The sequence below is a fragment of the Spodoptera frugiperda genome, chromosome 7, assembly GCF_023101765.2.
Source record: "Spodoptera frugiperda isolate SF20-4 chromosome 7, AGI-APGP_CSIRO_Sfru_2.0, whole genome shotgun sequence".
Lineage (NCBI taxonomy): Eukaryota > Metazoa > Arthropoda > Insecta > Lepidoptera > Noctuidae > Spodoptera > Spodoptera frugiperda.
The window spans coordinates 3,441,383-3,456,030 of NC_064218.1; the positions used below are offsets into that span (position 1 = coordinate 3,441,383).

Sequence of the window (14,648 nt, forward strand, 5' to 3'; positions counted from 1 at the left end):
TTAAAAGTACCTTTAACCGACGAGCATGCATGAAAAGACTGATGACTGTTGATGAAGCAGAGAGAAAGAGGTACGTAAGAGTCGTAACAATTGGCGGTCTATTGCCTCCGTCTACCTCTATAGGAGACAGGCGTGAAGTTATGCATTTTCAGCAGCAAAACACCCTTTACCACAAGAGGTTAAATATGACAGGAGTACAGGACATAATTAAAAACAAACAAACACACAAACAAATAAACAAATAGACACACATTTATAATACTAACCGTGTACACTAGCAAGCAGTAAATTACTACCGCAGTACGTAAACAGTAGACACATGTTTTCTCCACACATGTACACATGTACAGTCGGGTACACTAACGAGATCATATATAACGTTGACGTAAACGCAAGCAAGCGAATAACATGATTGATACACCCGTCACCGATCCGACTACTGATTTTGTTAGCGACTGTACTCGTGGTACATAGTAATAGGTACATTTGCGCATAATTTCGTAACTAGTTTAAAGTGGATTTTGGAAGTTTTGGTACTTGCTGTGTAATAATACTCTGGTTGCAAGTTTCGTGTCTGTGTATTGAATTTGCATTTTGTTTTGATTAGGTTTTTGATTAAGGGGTGTTAAGATGCTGTGTTGGCTATGTGGTTGGCTTATATGCTTCTGTATACTCTTTTAATTCAGTGATAAAAACATCAACAATATAATATTAGGTGTTCTAAAATTTATCTGCCACGGCTTTAATGGGAGGTAATAGTGTGTTCGAAGATTACAATAGTGAAGAAGTTTTGTATCCCGAACCAGTGAATTCAATTTCAATACATAAAAAAGTTAAATAAACATTGACTCTACTCTGCATAACATACGTAGTTCACAAATACGTACGATGCGACTGAGACAGTGAGCTGTTTCATATCAAAGGCATCCATCGTTTTTTGTTTGTATGCAAATTAAGCTCATAATCAATCATTTATAATATTCACTATTGTAATCTGCAAACACAACACTACCTCCCATTAAAGCCGTGACAGATATAATTTTAGAACAACTTATATTTTGTTGATGTTTTATCACGGAATAACATGAGTTTACGGAAGCATATATGCTAAACGGTTTGGCAGCTCATGTCTTCACATTCATTTTTTGCCTTAAAAATACAAAAAGTCCGTGCTTATCACACTACAACATTCACCATAACAATTTATTTCAATATTTTTTTAAATGCCAGTCAAATGAACTCGATATTAAGTAATAACGATACAGTTTAAAACGTCAATCAACTTAAAATATCTGAAACATTTCAAATTAACTGGTACAGACATCAATTTCGATCAACAAGTGCTTGACAGAGTATAAAGGCCGGATATTGAATGCTTCCTACGTGGAGCCTTTATTAAAACGTTCGGTAATTTGACCAGAATAAATACATTACTTCCCTCTCTTGTTAAAGAGGGTAACGCTCAATATTTTTGTTTAAATTGAAATGAACAGAATACTCGCAGAAATTGCAATTCTCCGTTAAGTTGTTTACTTTTAAAAGTGGTGAAATAAATGAGAATTGGTTATGGAACTTTATACTAAGTTTGATGTAATTAATGAAACAATGTTTGGATTATTTCTGTAAAAGTTTCACGGTATTGTGAGTCTGTAGGTACTTAGTAGGTATTCTCTAATTAGGAAACGTACGAACTTGTAAGATGCCTTGAACAATAATCCTAATATTTTACATTACATTCTTGGTAGATACCACAGTAGATACAAACATTGGATTAATGCTAGATCTCAAGCGTGACTTACGAGTGACTTCAGCTATCCAAACACTAATTGAGAATAGCACGGTTTAATCTTAAACCCATCCAAATTCTCTATCACCAAATTGTTAAAGACCACAAAAGAGAAACAACCTAATATATACATTTTCATGTCACAATGTTAATTACCGTACTCCTCCGAAACGGAGGAGTACGGTAACCGATTTTTACCAAATTTTGTATGCGTATTCAGTAAGTCTAAGAATCGGCTACTATCTATTTTCTATACCCCTAAGTAATAAGGGTTGTTCATCCTTCATTCCTTTTTTGACGAAATAATGTATAAGGCAAAACAACGTTTGCTGGATCAGCTAGTCTAATAAATAAAATTCTCGTGTCACAGTTTTCGTTGCTATACTCCTCCGAAACGGCTTGACCGATTTTGATGTTTTTTTTATACTTATCCGGTATTTATGAAAATCGGCCAACATCTATTTTTCATCCCCCTAAATGTTAGGGGTAGTACAACCCTGGTTTTTTTAATTTTCCGCGGACGAAGTCGCGAGCAGAAGCTAGTAATTCTACGTATAAAGCCAAAAACTTACTCAGCCTCTTCGATAGTCTCCGACATGGCGAGGAAGACACAGTTGAGCAGTATGGTAGCCATGACGAAGTAATCGAAGTACTGGTTGGTGGAGAGGTAGACGCAAGCTCTTCGGACTGGAGACCACGGGGAGTACCAGAACAGCGACCTGGTGGCCGTGAACCGGTGTATATAGTTCTTTCGGAAACGCTTCGACACCACGCAGAAAGTCTGTAACAAGAGATAGTGAACTTTAGATTTTTAGTGGTTCGGTTTATTTTTTAATGCATCATGGTTGAATAAATAATTGGTTGTTTCGAAAACCCGTCTAGTGTTTAAAGAGGTTTAATTTCGGAAGTCGAGTTAGTATTGATTTGTTTAAGAAGTTTGTGAACATCATGCAGATTTCAACACATCAGTAATATTTTCTGAAATGTATATAAAGTAGTTCCAGATGTGCGGACTATTTTTAAGTATATAAAGTAGTTCCGGATGTGCTGACAACGTAACAGATTATAGGGGCTCAAAGGCTCACAGCAGAAGAAGGACCAGGGTGGTTTTTAGTGAGTAAGAGTCTGACACTCCCTCCGTCCTCGATGATTTTCCTCTCTCAAAAAAAAAGTAGTATTATTAACAAGCCCCATTGCTATTAAAGTAACATTACCTATTATAACTTAAGCAACAATACGCCTGACACGGTAATTATCTCCTTTACTAAACAATAGCTTGCACAACAATTATGAGTATTGCAAATTAGCATGTTTTAATTGGCGAGCCACCTGCTACCAGCCACCACCACCAGGCGGTCGTTAGCCATACCGCCACGGAGCCAGGGACCCATACAGCCACCTACAGCTACCTACAGTTTTAATTACCACCACTGCGCATTAAAACCGCGCTTCGAATTATTGTTTTGTTCTGTTTTACTTGATAATTACCTTTAGAAATTGCTGCTTTGTATTTAGTTTTTAATGTATTTGTTGAAGATCTTTTTTTATTTGTTTTCTTCTAGTTAATCTGTTATAGTTGTCGTGTTTACTATTTTAACATTAATGCGCTTGGTGGTTGTTTTACCAAACACGAGACTAACTGACTTCAAAAAAAGAAGGTTATCAGTTTGACCTGTATGCGGTTTTCAGCAAAGTATTTTTCGGACTTGGGAAAAGATTGAAGGGATATTATCTGACTTAAAAAAAGAGGTAGTAAATTAAAGGCGGTTTCCTTTTTTATATATATTGTGTATTAAGGGTAAGGTATAAAGACCATCGACTCCACACTATTAAACAATTTACGATTGAAAAAGTTAATGACACTTTAACCCTTCCGAGCATCGATTATCGATTTATATGTACATTGACACTTGGTCAGTGTGGCATGGAATATAAACACTACAACCTACTTAAATAACCCACAATTCCTTTGTTCCAAAATGAATTTAAAACCAATATGAAACCGATGTACAGGCATTCGTATTATTGAGCAATCATTTCCAATGATTGAATGCACTTTGTACGAGATCAATAGCCTGCCAATCATATTTTGGTTTTCGAAATTGATAGTCGTTGATTGGTTGGTCCGTTCGTCTCATGCTACTTGCTAACCAATCAGGTTTTGATGTTTAAATTTGAATCTATAGTCGGTAATATCTTGATACTACATTTTAAACCTTTTCTTAATGGTTTAGTTTAGGAGATTGATGAGACGTTGTTTTCTTTTTGTAGATTATATAGTACCCTAACCAAATAAGGCCTATGCCCCAATAAAGCCTATTTTGAAAATTTCCCTCTTCCCGATGTCAAATGGTCGCCAAAGTTTGTAGAAGTGTGCATGCACATTACTTAACTAATTTGAGCACAGCAAGCAACCCGTGCCGCGATTATGTTGGAACCTACAGACGAAAACAATCACGACGTGGAGCGCACTTTAGTTTTTATAAAATTCGAGTAGCGTAAACTGTTAATATTTTTATATTTATCAGTATACGACGTGCCGTGTTTTGTCTGTATGACAATTATACATTTAGCCATCTCCTCACATTAGTGAAATAGCTATAATATCGGTGTATTTCATATAATCGTTGTTTTGTTTACCTATGTGCCATGCCCTAATAAAGCCTACAAAAAAAACGTGTAGGCCTTATTACGGCATAGTTGTTTTTCAGTAATTTCAAAGAAAACGGATCACCAGCTTCTGTCATAAAGAAAGCCAATGGATTTTGCAAAAGATGGAAAACGCTGTTAAAATGGTAGAAAGGGGTAAACGGGGTGAATAGATACAGAAAAGGGGTGAATGGATATCGGGAAATTCTTCTTCTTCGAATTTTATGCACCCTGTTTTACCCGGTAGGCTGCTGCAGCCAGATATAACTTCCAAAGAAGTACGCATCATCTAAAGAGTGGTTTCCACTACACGAAAGCTAGGTCGGTCGCTAAATTGGCTACAGAACAAGAAGTTATTCTCATTCGTTTGACTGATGCTGGGGTGCCGATGACTTCAAAGATGTTACTTGGGTATTACATGATGAGAAACTCGTTTAGCCTGATGTATAATGTCAAAAATTAATTAATAAGATCTCATTACATTTATTATAAGCATTGACAAAGTTTTGTTATAATTAAGAAGTTGAATACTTACTAGTTTTTATTGAGGCCTTATTAAGACATAGGGTTCCCAATAAGGCCAAAGTGACACTTTAGTTATTTGTGTTTATAAAATTGTAAATTTTGTTTCTAAAGCCATTTTGATTCCATTATTACAAAGTTTAATAAATAAATATAAGATTTTGAAATTATCAGCCCATTGTCATTTTAAACCTACGAGCTAGGCGGTAATAAAAATAAGGTAGGCCTTATTTGGTTAGGTTACCTTTACATATTTTTCGCCCAAGTCTAATATTGTCTTATATAAGATTTTTTTTTATGGTATAAGCCGGTAAACTAGCAGATCACCATTAAAATTTTGCTCAGTTCTGCTAAAAAATGTCCATATTATGACCTCATCGGGGTTCACATTAGAATTCCCCCCATTTCACGTCTCTCTGGGCATTTGGAAAAATCTCCGGATGCTCGTAAATCACGTCTGAAAGGAAAGTTATGCTGCAACGAATTTTTATGTGCAGAACATTAATTTGGAGTGTTATTAGTTCCTATTTTCTACAAATGTAGAATGCCAAAAAGGTTTAATTTCTTAAATTTTAGTTTGTGGAATTCTCTAGTTCTAGTCTTTCTCTCTAACCTGTAAACGAGTACACGGATCACCTGATGATAAACAATTGCCGCCGCCTATGGGCACTTGAATACACCTGAGGTGTTGAGTTAGCATTTTAAGGTTTGTTGGGGAATCGGGGATTGGAAAGATTGGATAATTGGGCCTCCGGTAACCTTACTCACACAACGCAAGCGTTGTTTCACGTCGGTTTCCTGTGAGGCCGTATTATCACTCCGGTCGAGCCTTCCTTTCGTGCCGAAACATGGCTCTCCCACACTTTATATACAAAAACCAACTCATTCCAAAGCGCATATTCGCACAGACAGCTAACACTAGCTATAAACCAACTTACTTACTTGAACACATGTTTTGTAAACAAAGGGTAACACATAACAGTTATTAATAATAACCCACGTTTCTAGGGGGTATACTGTCAAGTACGTAGCAGTTACAGGTTAACGCAGGGACAATAATCACTAGAGCTTCTTGACAACTCTGTTCAGTACAGGTCCCAAGAGATTGGTAGCGTGGAGGTTAAGGTATAACGCTTGGGTTATACTTAATTGGTTTATTTGAAGACTGTTGATATAAATATGTCTGTCTAGCGTGCCCTCTACCGACGTAAGCAAGTATAAAAAAGATTGTACACAAGTATAGAAAGAGGTATGTATGTAAGAATCGTAGCAATTAGCGTTCTATAGTCTCTGCCTACCCCTTTGGGAGAAAGCCTTAGATTATGTATGTACGTATGTAAGTATAGAGTGAAGCGTCTGATTGGACATTTCTAAAACACATTAACAGATAATGTTATTCTGCCTATTTGACCAATAAGGTGGTTAGATACTTACCTAATCTCGCTTCAATCCAATTACGACTTTATGAAGCGGATTCGAAAGTTATTTTTAGTATAACAAGATTGTAAGTATTGCAATACTTATGACTTCAGACGTTTACGATTTGCTGGAGATGTGGTACAGAGAAGTTTTATTTTATTTTGATTGGTACGGTAGTGATTGAATGAAGAGCTATGTAAATAAATCGAATCAAAGTATGTACATAGGTACACTTACTTACGAACTATTACTCTTGCAAATAAAACGAAAAAATTGCCCAAACTTTGGTATTTCAATAGCTATCGTTTCACTATTTTACATAATGATTTTTAATGAGTTGTTTTAAAGGTGTAATTATTTTGTCTGGATTTTTTCATACAACATTTCAAGGAAATATCAGTCTTCCATAATTTTTGTTCATTTTACCAAACTTTCCTTAATTTACCGTCTTTAAAACTTTAATACCTTATTTCGGGTTAAAACAGCACGGTCTTTATAGCGGCCAGGGCCGGACTCAGGGATTTTATGGGCCGCATAAAGTCCGTGCTCGTGGCCGCGTGGCTGTAAGCCGGGCCGTAAAATCCGATAATAATAGAATTTGTGACCGTTTCACAATTCACACATTATCCATGAAGGAATAGTTGGTTTTAATATGTTTTATTGGTGACCTACTCGTATTTGTAGTAGTTTGAAAATCTGTTGGTTGAAATCGTAAAATTTTAGGCGAATATTTGCTTTATCAAATGGATATTACATGAAATTATGATTTTCTACTAAACCAGGATGTTAAACTTATATCTTTAATGGTTTAGATCAATGTGTAATATTTTATTTACTTCAAAATGAAAGAGTTGCCATTTTAGTTAAATGACTCATTTTAATTTTATATATATCATTACTTACAAAGGTATTTTAATACAATAGTACAATTTGCCACTTTTCTTGCACACAACGACATAATCTAGTCTCACCAAACCTTCTTAAAATAGAAATAATACTACACTAGGCACGGTGCTCTAAGAAAAGTAGCTAAAATATCACACCCTCTCTGATAGGGCAATAAGGTAGCATTGACTTTTATAGGTCAAGCGTATCCTTCACGAAGAATATTCCAATAACTCATAATTTGCAGAGAGCTGTACGAAATGAGATATAACAAGGGCAGCGAATAAATTCCCTCTCTGTCTTTTGCACGTTCTTGAAACAAAATAGGAGTATGCTTGAATATTTCACAACAAAAAAGGGAAAAAGCATTTCTTTTTGAGTTTCGTTCGATATCTTCAGTTACTTTGTTGGGTTGTTAAAAGTTTATACGGCACTGTTTTTTTGTTTCGTCATCCATTGAGTAGATTCAATACAGACTTATAGAATTAAACTGCCTGATTCGCTAGTCGAGTAGTTGCAAGTGTGAGTACCGAGTAAGGGGGTTCTGGGTCGGAAAGTGTTACTGGAATTCATTCGGTTTGTTTTTAAAATGACTCAGTAATAAAAGTGATGTATTATATTGTAAACATGCTGTCTGTGTCTGAAGTAGACATTTGGGGCATTTAAAAAACGTGACGTTGTGTTTTTCACCAATTATGTTTTCAGTCTTACACAAAATCGGGCGAGCCAAATATCAAACACCGGACAAGTCCAGACTCTGTGCTATTAATGGAAATTTCAAGACCTTGGCAGCGTCATTCATTAATAAATAATGTTCTAAGAAAGACTAAAATAGGATGTCTAGTAAAACAGAAGGTAAAATGTAAGTACTTATACAAGCAGTTCTATTTTAATTCGGCCGCAGGTGGGACATAACTTTGTCCTATAAAGTTATGAGGCTTCACATAAACCGAGGGTAGCTCGGAGGGCTTTACACCGTTTAACAACCCTCTACTTAATGCTTTGAATAACTTAAAATTGAATATTTTCAGAAAAACCTTTTAACATGACCAAAATTGTTTTGTAGACTGGCAAAACTATTTAACAAAGAAATAAAAGAACTGCTTTATAGATCTATCATTAATATTACAGCGTATTATTTCAACATATACAAACAACGTAATAAGTATAACTCTTGTAATACTTCATTTTCTTTTCCCAATTCAGCTCCAAAACAGCGTCGCTGTGGTAGAATTAATATAATTATTGATTTGTATTACAACTGCTGAAAATCAGCGCCGTGATTCCAGCCATCGTGCTCTTTAGCTGAGCTCTGGGGGCTATGACATTTTAGCTGAGCACTGGCCTTTTCGTGCCTTGTCGATAATTTATTTATTATTTATGTTATTTTCTTGTTTTGCCTGCAATATCTTGTAACGGTGCAAATAAACTGTTATTTTGTCTAATATAATAGACACAACATGTGTGTATGTATTATTTCTTATGTAAATTGTTGAACCATAAAACGCCACTAACTTAAAAGAGGAACTGCCATAATGAGTAACACGGCAATTTTAAACTAAAGTCTACTAAAAGTTGTAGACTCATTTAAAGTCTGAAGCTTAAATATCATTTTAGTTTATGACACTTGTTCAACAGGGGCCCTGGGGCCCATTTATAAATTAACATTGATGTTATCAAAACATAATTCGATTTCTGGGCTACCGTTTTTCAAATATGTAAGTATTTTACGATAACAACAAATTTAAAAAATACTGCCACGTATTTTTGCTGCTCCGAAAATATTAATCATTAGGCCTTTTCGATTCTGGGTCAATTCACAGGGCCGTAATTAGGGCAAGGAGGGTGCAACATTAATTCTTTGAATATTTTTTCCGTATTATTTATTTTTCTGTCGATCGTAATGAGTGGTTGTGTGGTAGGTGCTGACGTCAGCGTTTTATAAATTTCAGGTTTGTTATTTTGTAATAAAGTTGAAAATTGATTGAAGAAATAAGTATGGTTTGTGGTTTTATATTTATGTTAGCGACTTTACTGTTTTTTAATTTAGTTTGTTAGTAGTACGTTTAGTTAAGAAAAAAAAACATCTTGCTTCACACGCTGAAAACAAGTGGACATGTACAGATTATGAACTTTCAAACATGTTAAACTTATGGGGATATGTCTCAAGTCTGTGTGAAATGGGACCAGTTCAGCATGTGCAAGACAGGCCTTCGCTGGTACATCCATTCAAATATCGAAAACCAGTGGGAGTTTTTAAAAAAATGTGTTATGTCATAGCATTCTTCAATTTCTTTTAACATTTACTTAAAAAATATTATAAAGCCCTTTCAAATTGAAATACACTTTGCAATGAAAGCAATAAAAAGTGAGTATCACATTGTAATTAAGAATTGAATGCCTCTAAGTAATAACATCACAATTTTGTATATTGTTACTAGTTAGAAATGACAGAATTATATCTGGTATGAGCTCATAAAGTCGGTTTCATGATCCAACATCTGTTTCTTGAATAAATGCGCAGACGAGATACAAAAACGTAATTAAATTCGAGAAACAGAATAAGATTACCAAAGTAATGAGTATTGTACGACACCTACATTTAAATAATTAAGTAACAATTTTATTTTGATGGGAGAAAATCATGCAATGTTTTCTCCCGCCTTGGGCGAGGCGACAGCGATCACCCCGTTCACAGGAGTAGTCCTGTCTTTCGAGCCGGAGTTCCGGTAACCCGCTAGGTAATCCGCAGCTCGGATAACAATATAATCTTACCTTCAAATATAAAAGGCGATGTAAAATAGTACTATAGTATAATCACACAATGTACCTACCCATTCAAGATGTTTTTCTAGCTTTGCGTTACCAGAATAATGAAGACTTAATGTTTATATTTATACAAATACATATTTATTTATTTATTAACATTCAAAAACTAACTTTCTCAACAGCAATTTGAATAAACATCCTTGTATTTGTATTCACACAAACGATACGGACTTTGGTCTTTTGCGGCCTGAAAGTTGCTCGTCTGCACAGGCATTAACGCTCATTGGTAGAAACCGGCTTCATTAATCCGGTACCTACTAATTGTCTAAAGTTTCATTGTAAATTCCTCCCTGTATTTGAGTTTGGTACGGTCGTAAGATGGTCGTATGATTGGAAATGAGTTTTGCTTACAATGTTTACTTGTAGGCAGGTATTGTTGGTTTTAATTAGCTTTATACAAGTATTGTGTTAATTTTGCAAACATTTTATTGGTAAAGTTTAGTGAGATTTGTTTAGTAATGTTTGTGTGTTTTGTTACAGAGAAGTTGTTATTGTTATTATGCCAATTCTCATAATTATTATGATTAATATTGATGTCTGACTAGACTGTCTTATTCATAACATAATAATATTCTAAATAGCTGTTACGTGTAAAATAATGACTTCTGAAAGAATTGCGGTCTTTGACTTATTTATAAAATAAAAGTAAGTCCATAAGTCCTGACAATAAAAGTCCCGTCAAAATTGATTCAGCCATTTCGGAGATTAGACAGAACCAACAGACAGATAAATTGTAAAGAAATATATTTTTATGTATGTATCTCACTGTGAAAATGTGGTTATTTTAACATTACAAACAGATACCCCTATTTTATTTATTAATGTATATTAATTAGGTATTATAATAAACAAAAAACCTAATCTTGTCAATAACATCAACATTATTATACACTCGTGTACCAAACAAAGAACGATAACCTCTATTAGTTTATTCGCTCCTAGTACCTCAGTTACACAAAGCAAAAACAATTACTCTGAAAGTTAAGTACACACATCGGAACAAAAGACAATAGGGGAAGGTATTGCTCAAATACAAACACAAGGGGAACAGAAACAAATTGGAATGTGAAATTGTGAATCTTTCAATATTATTTTTCACGCTTACGTAAGAGCGTGTCCACATCTCCACGTCACGTCTTCAACGTGGGCTGGTGCCGTAACGTGCCACGTTACGTTGACGTGACGTGCAAATTTACGTTAACGTAAAAATTAACGTAAAAACGTGAACGTCGCCGTGCCTTGTAAAATTCTGGTACATTCTTCACTAACATGTGTCAGTCTCGTTCGAGATATGGACCGCACATTGTTCACACAGTACAGTATTCTGGGGTCAACTCCGGTTCTCGAATGTGAAGTTACGTTATTTGATTTACTAATAGAATTACTTGAAATAACGTTTTATTTTTAATTTCATATCAAAATGTATTTATTTATCTTAATTTTATTCGTTCATATTTGTTCACGAAAGTTCGCAATAAATAGAATTGTAGTGTGCAATCAGCGAAGTTTTTTCGTTCGTTCGTTGAATTAGAGGCCCTCTGATTCTGCTATTGTTAAAAAGACAAAAAGACATTGAAGCATTAACTGAGCGAGAGCATCGAGCTACGTCGGCTTACGACGACGTGACGCGCCGTCTCACGGCGACGTTGCCGTACCGTGCACTAGAACGATGCGGCAACGTAACGTGGCACGTTACCGCACCGTTCCACGTGTTTTTTTATGGAATAGGAGGCAAACGAGCAAACTTTTCACTTGATGGTAAGCGATCAGCGCCGCCCATGGACACCCGCAACACCAGAGGAGTCACAGATACATTGCCGGTCTTTTTAAAAAGGAGTATGCTCTTTTCTTCACGTTGACGACGCCGTGACGTGGAGATGTGGACACACTCTAATATAAAGGTAGTATTTGTGTTGCCTTATTGAGTCGTACGTTGTCAATGTAACGAACCACGGTGTAGACGTGTAAAATATGAAAAAAAAGTAATTTATTTTGCACATGCTCAGTAAGTATGTATGTAAATGTTGACGGTTTTTTATTTATCTTCTTCTTATTCATTGGTGAAAATGAATTGCTTTTTTTCAGTATGTAATACTGCTGGTGTATTTTAATGTGAAATTATGAAGTAGGTAGTAGACACATACGGTTTTTGTATATGTGATAGACCACATTTTTAAGTTGGGTGTAGTCCAAAATGCACAATTTTTTTTTTTTTGAGGGCGGAAAATCATCCAATTACTTCTTACTGACTAAAAGCCACCCCGTTCCTACTCCTGCTTTTCAAGCCGGAGCCCCGATAACCCGCGAGGCAGTACACAGCTCTGGGTATTTTTAATGAGTAAAGTGGTCAATATGACTCTAATCTAGAGTTTTGATTTCCAAGTGTGATGCCAGGTACAAATTCGTACAACTATCACTACTAAACTAATGACATCTGGTAAAAACACATATTATTCACTTTTAATAAATATCGTTGTCATAAATAGGTACAATTATTTTACAAATGGAAACTTCATTTAAATTGATAATTGATCCCGCCAAAATAAGCGAGATTAGCAATCAGTGCCAAAACCGCTAATTAACCACAGTTTTGGCGATGAGAGTAACCAATGTTAACCTAAACACTGTCCATTAGAGTCCATTATACAGAAACACAAATATATCATTTTCTAATTTGGCTAAAAGATATTTTTATTATGGATAACAAAAGCGGCCCGTGGGATGTTCACCATATCTGAAATGTAATACGCTGAGAACTCTCGCAGACGTAATGTACCTAATGTAATGGTTTTCGTTGAAGGTTCTGTGACATATTTTGATAAAGTGGGACTGGATTCACTCATTGTTATCCTCAATCTCCATATAATTATGTAATGGAGAACTATTTATTTACACGTATTTCCTTTTAGAAAGATAAATTGAATTAAGTAATTCGTAGTGAGAATTATTGTACTTAAAAAATACTAGTCAATATACCCAATTTCATAGCGAATGAAAAAGATAACATCAGTAGGGAGCGAGCGAGGTACTAGGAGGTCATAGCTCCAAACAAGTGGGTCAAGACGCCTCCGCACGCACTCGGGAGATTCTAAATTCAAAAGCCACCACCGTGATTGCTTCTCCAATGAATAGCTGGCATTGAACGGCCATGTTACATTTACGCGCCATTTCGGATAGCGTAACCTTTCATTGTACCAGGCGCGCAGAAACTCTAAGATAAATAACTAAAGAATGAATTTTCTTTGTTGTATTTTTAGCTAGAACGAAATTAAAGAAGCAAACAGAATTCGTAATTTTAATAATCATTTATAATTTAAGAAAGATGTAGGTCGAGTTTGTTTAGGAAAATAGTCTTAACGGAATGGTTTATTATTCGATACGAGATGTAATTGGATTGTTATATTTGAATTTTCTTGTCTAATCGCGGCTCTGAACATTTTCGGTCAATTACCAAGCGATCATAAAGTATAAGGTATAATAATTTCGTCGTGCTCATTATGAAACATGAAGAGTTGATTTATTTTATATTCGAGTGCTGAGTTTAGTTTCAAAAAGATTTACTGAATATGTGAATCATTCTTTATAAAGTGTTTTTCTTTGATATTGAATGAATTATCTATTTGAATACAATAATGTTGAAATAATGATCGTCGCTTCTATAATGTTGGAGCATTAGGACACCTACTAACTGCGGCGAGTATTGATCAGAATGTGATTTGGACAGACTATGTCTCATTAGTGATGTGATATTTGTAAAGAAAATAATGTGACTGTGATTATGACTTGACTGCCTTATTGCTGACTGTTGTAGGTACTAGCTACCTCAGGTCGGATTTAGCGTTATTGGTTTTTTACTTTTTGCTATCAGTATGAGATTTTGGATTGTGCTCAGTATATAACAATTAGCTTAACTTATATAACACGGGACCATTAATATAACTGGTGAAAAATAGGTGATATTTTTTTAACGTTTTTGCATTACGCTTTTCTCCTTTGTAGTGTGAGTTTACAAATATAAAATTTCACCTATACGTGACACCCAGACCCGAAAACACAATTGTGGATCGCACAAAGAGTTGCTCCGTGTGGGAATCGAAACCTTTACACGTTGTGCGATAGCTGGTTACACAACCACTGCGCCAACCGTGCAGTTGAAGGGGGTGATTCTTCAAAAAACTTTAACTTTTATTTAACAAATCATTATTCTCCCGCGTTATTAAGCATCATGGTAGCTTATTGTCATCCTTATTTATATTTGATTGGTTGAGAGCAGTGACACAGCTTAATTAATTGAAACCAAATTTTGTGTTTCAAATTGGTTGAATTGTTAACTTTTGGTTGAGGCTAATGACGGCGTTAACTTTTTGTGATTTTTTTTGAAGAATACTAGAAATTACACTGTATACGTGCACCGGCCTACCCTTTCTAAAATTTACATACAATACTATTAATATTAAAATGTTACTGGAATGAACAAACGAACAAAGTAACAAATAGCTTTATATATAAAATTACCTTTGAACATTAGTTTTCATATTTTCATTTTGTAACAAAAGTT

The 14,648-nt window shown here is 35.1% G+C and overlaps 1 protein-coding gene across 1 annotated transcript in view; it reads right to left on the minus strand.

Moving 5' to 3' along the window:
* Positions 1-14,648, minus strand: part of LOC118265942 (sodium channel protein 60E) — a 197,599-nt gene that overhangs the window by 71,775 nt on the left and 111,176 nt on the right. The window contains 1 exon segment of the mRNA XM_050694994.1: positions 2,359-2,567. Within this exon segment, the coding sequence (XP_050550951.1) occupies positions 2,359-2,567 (209 nt within the window).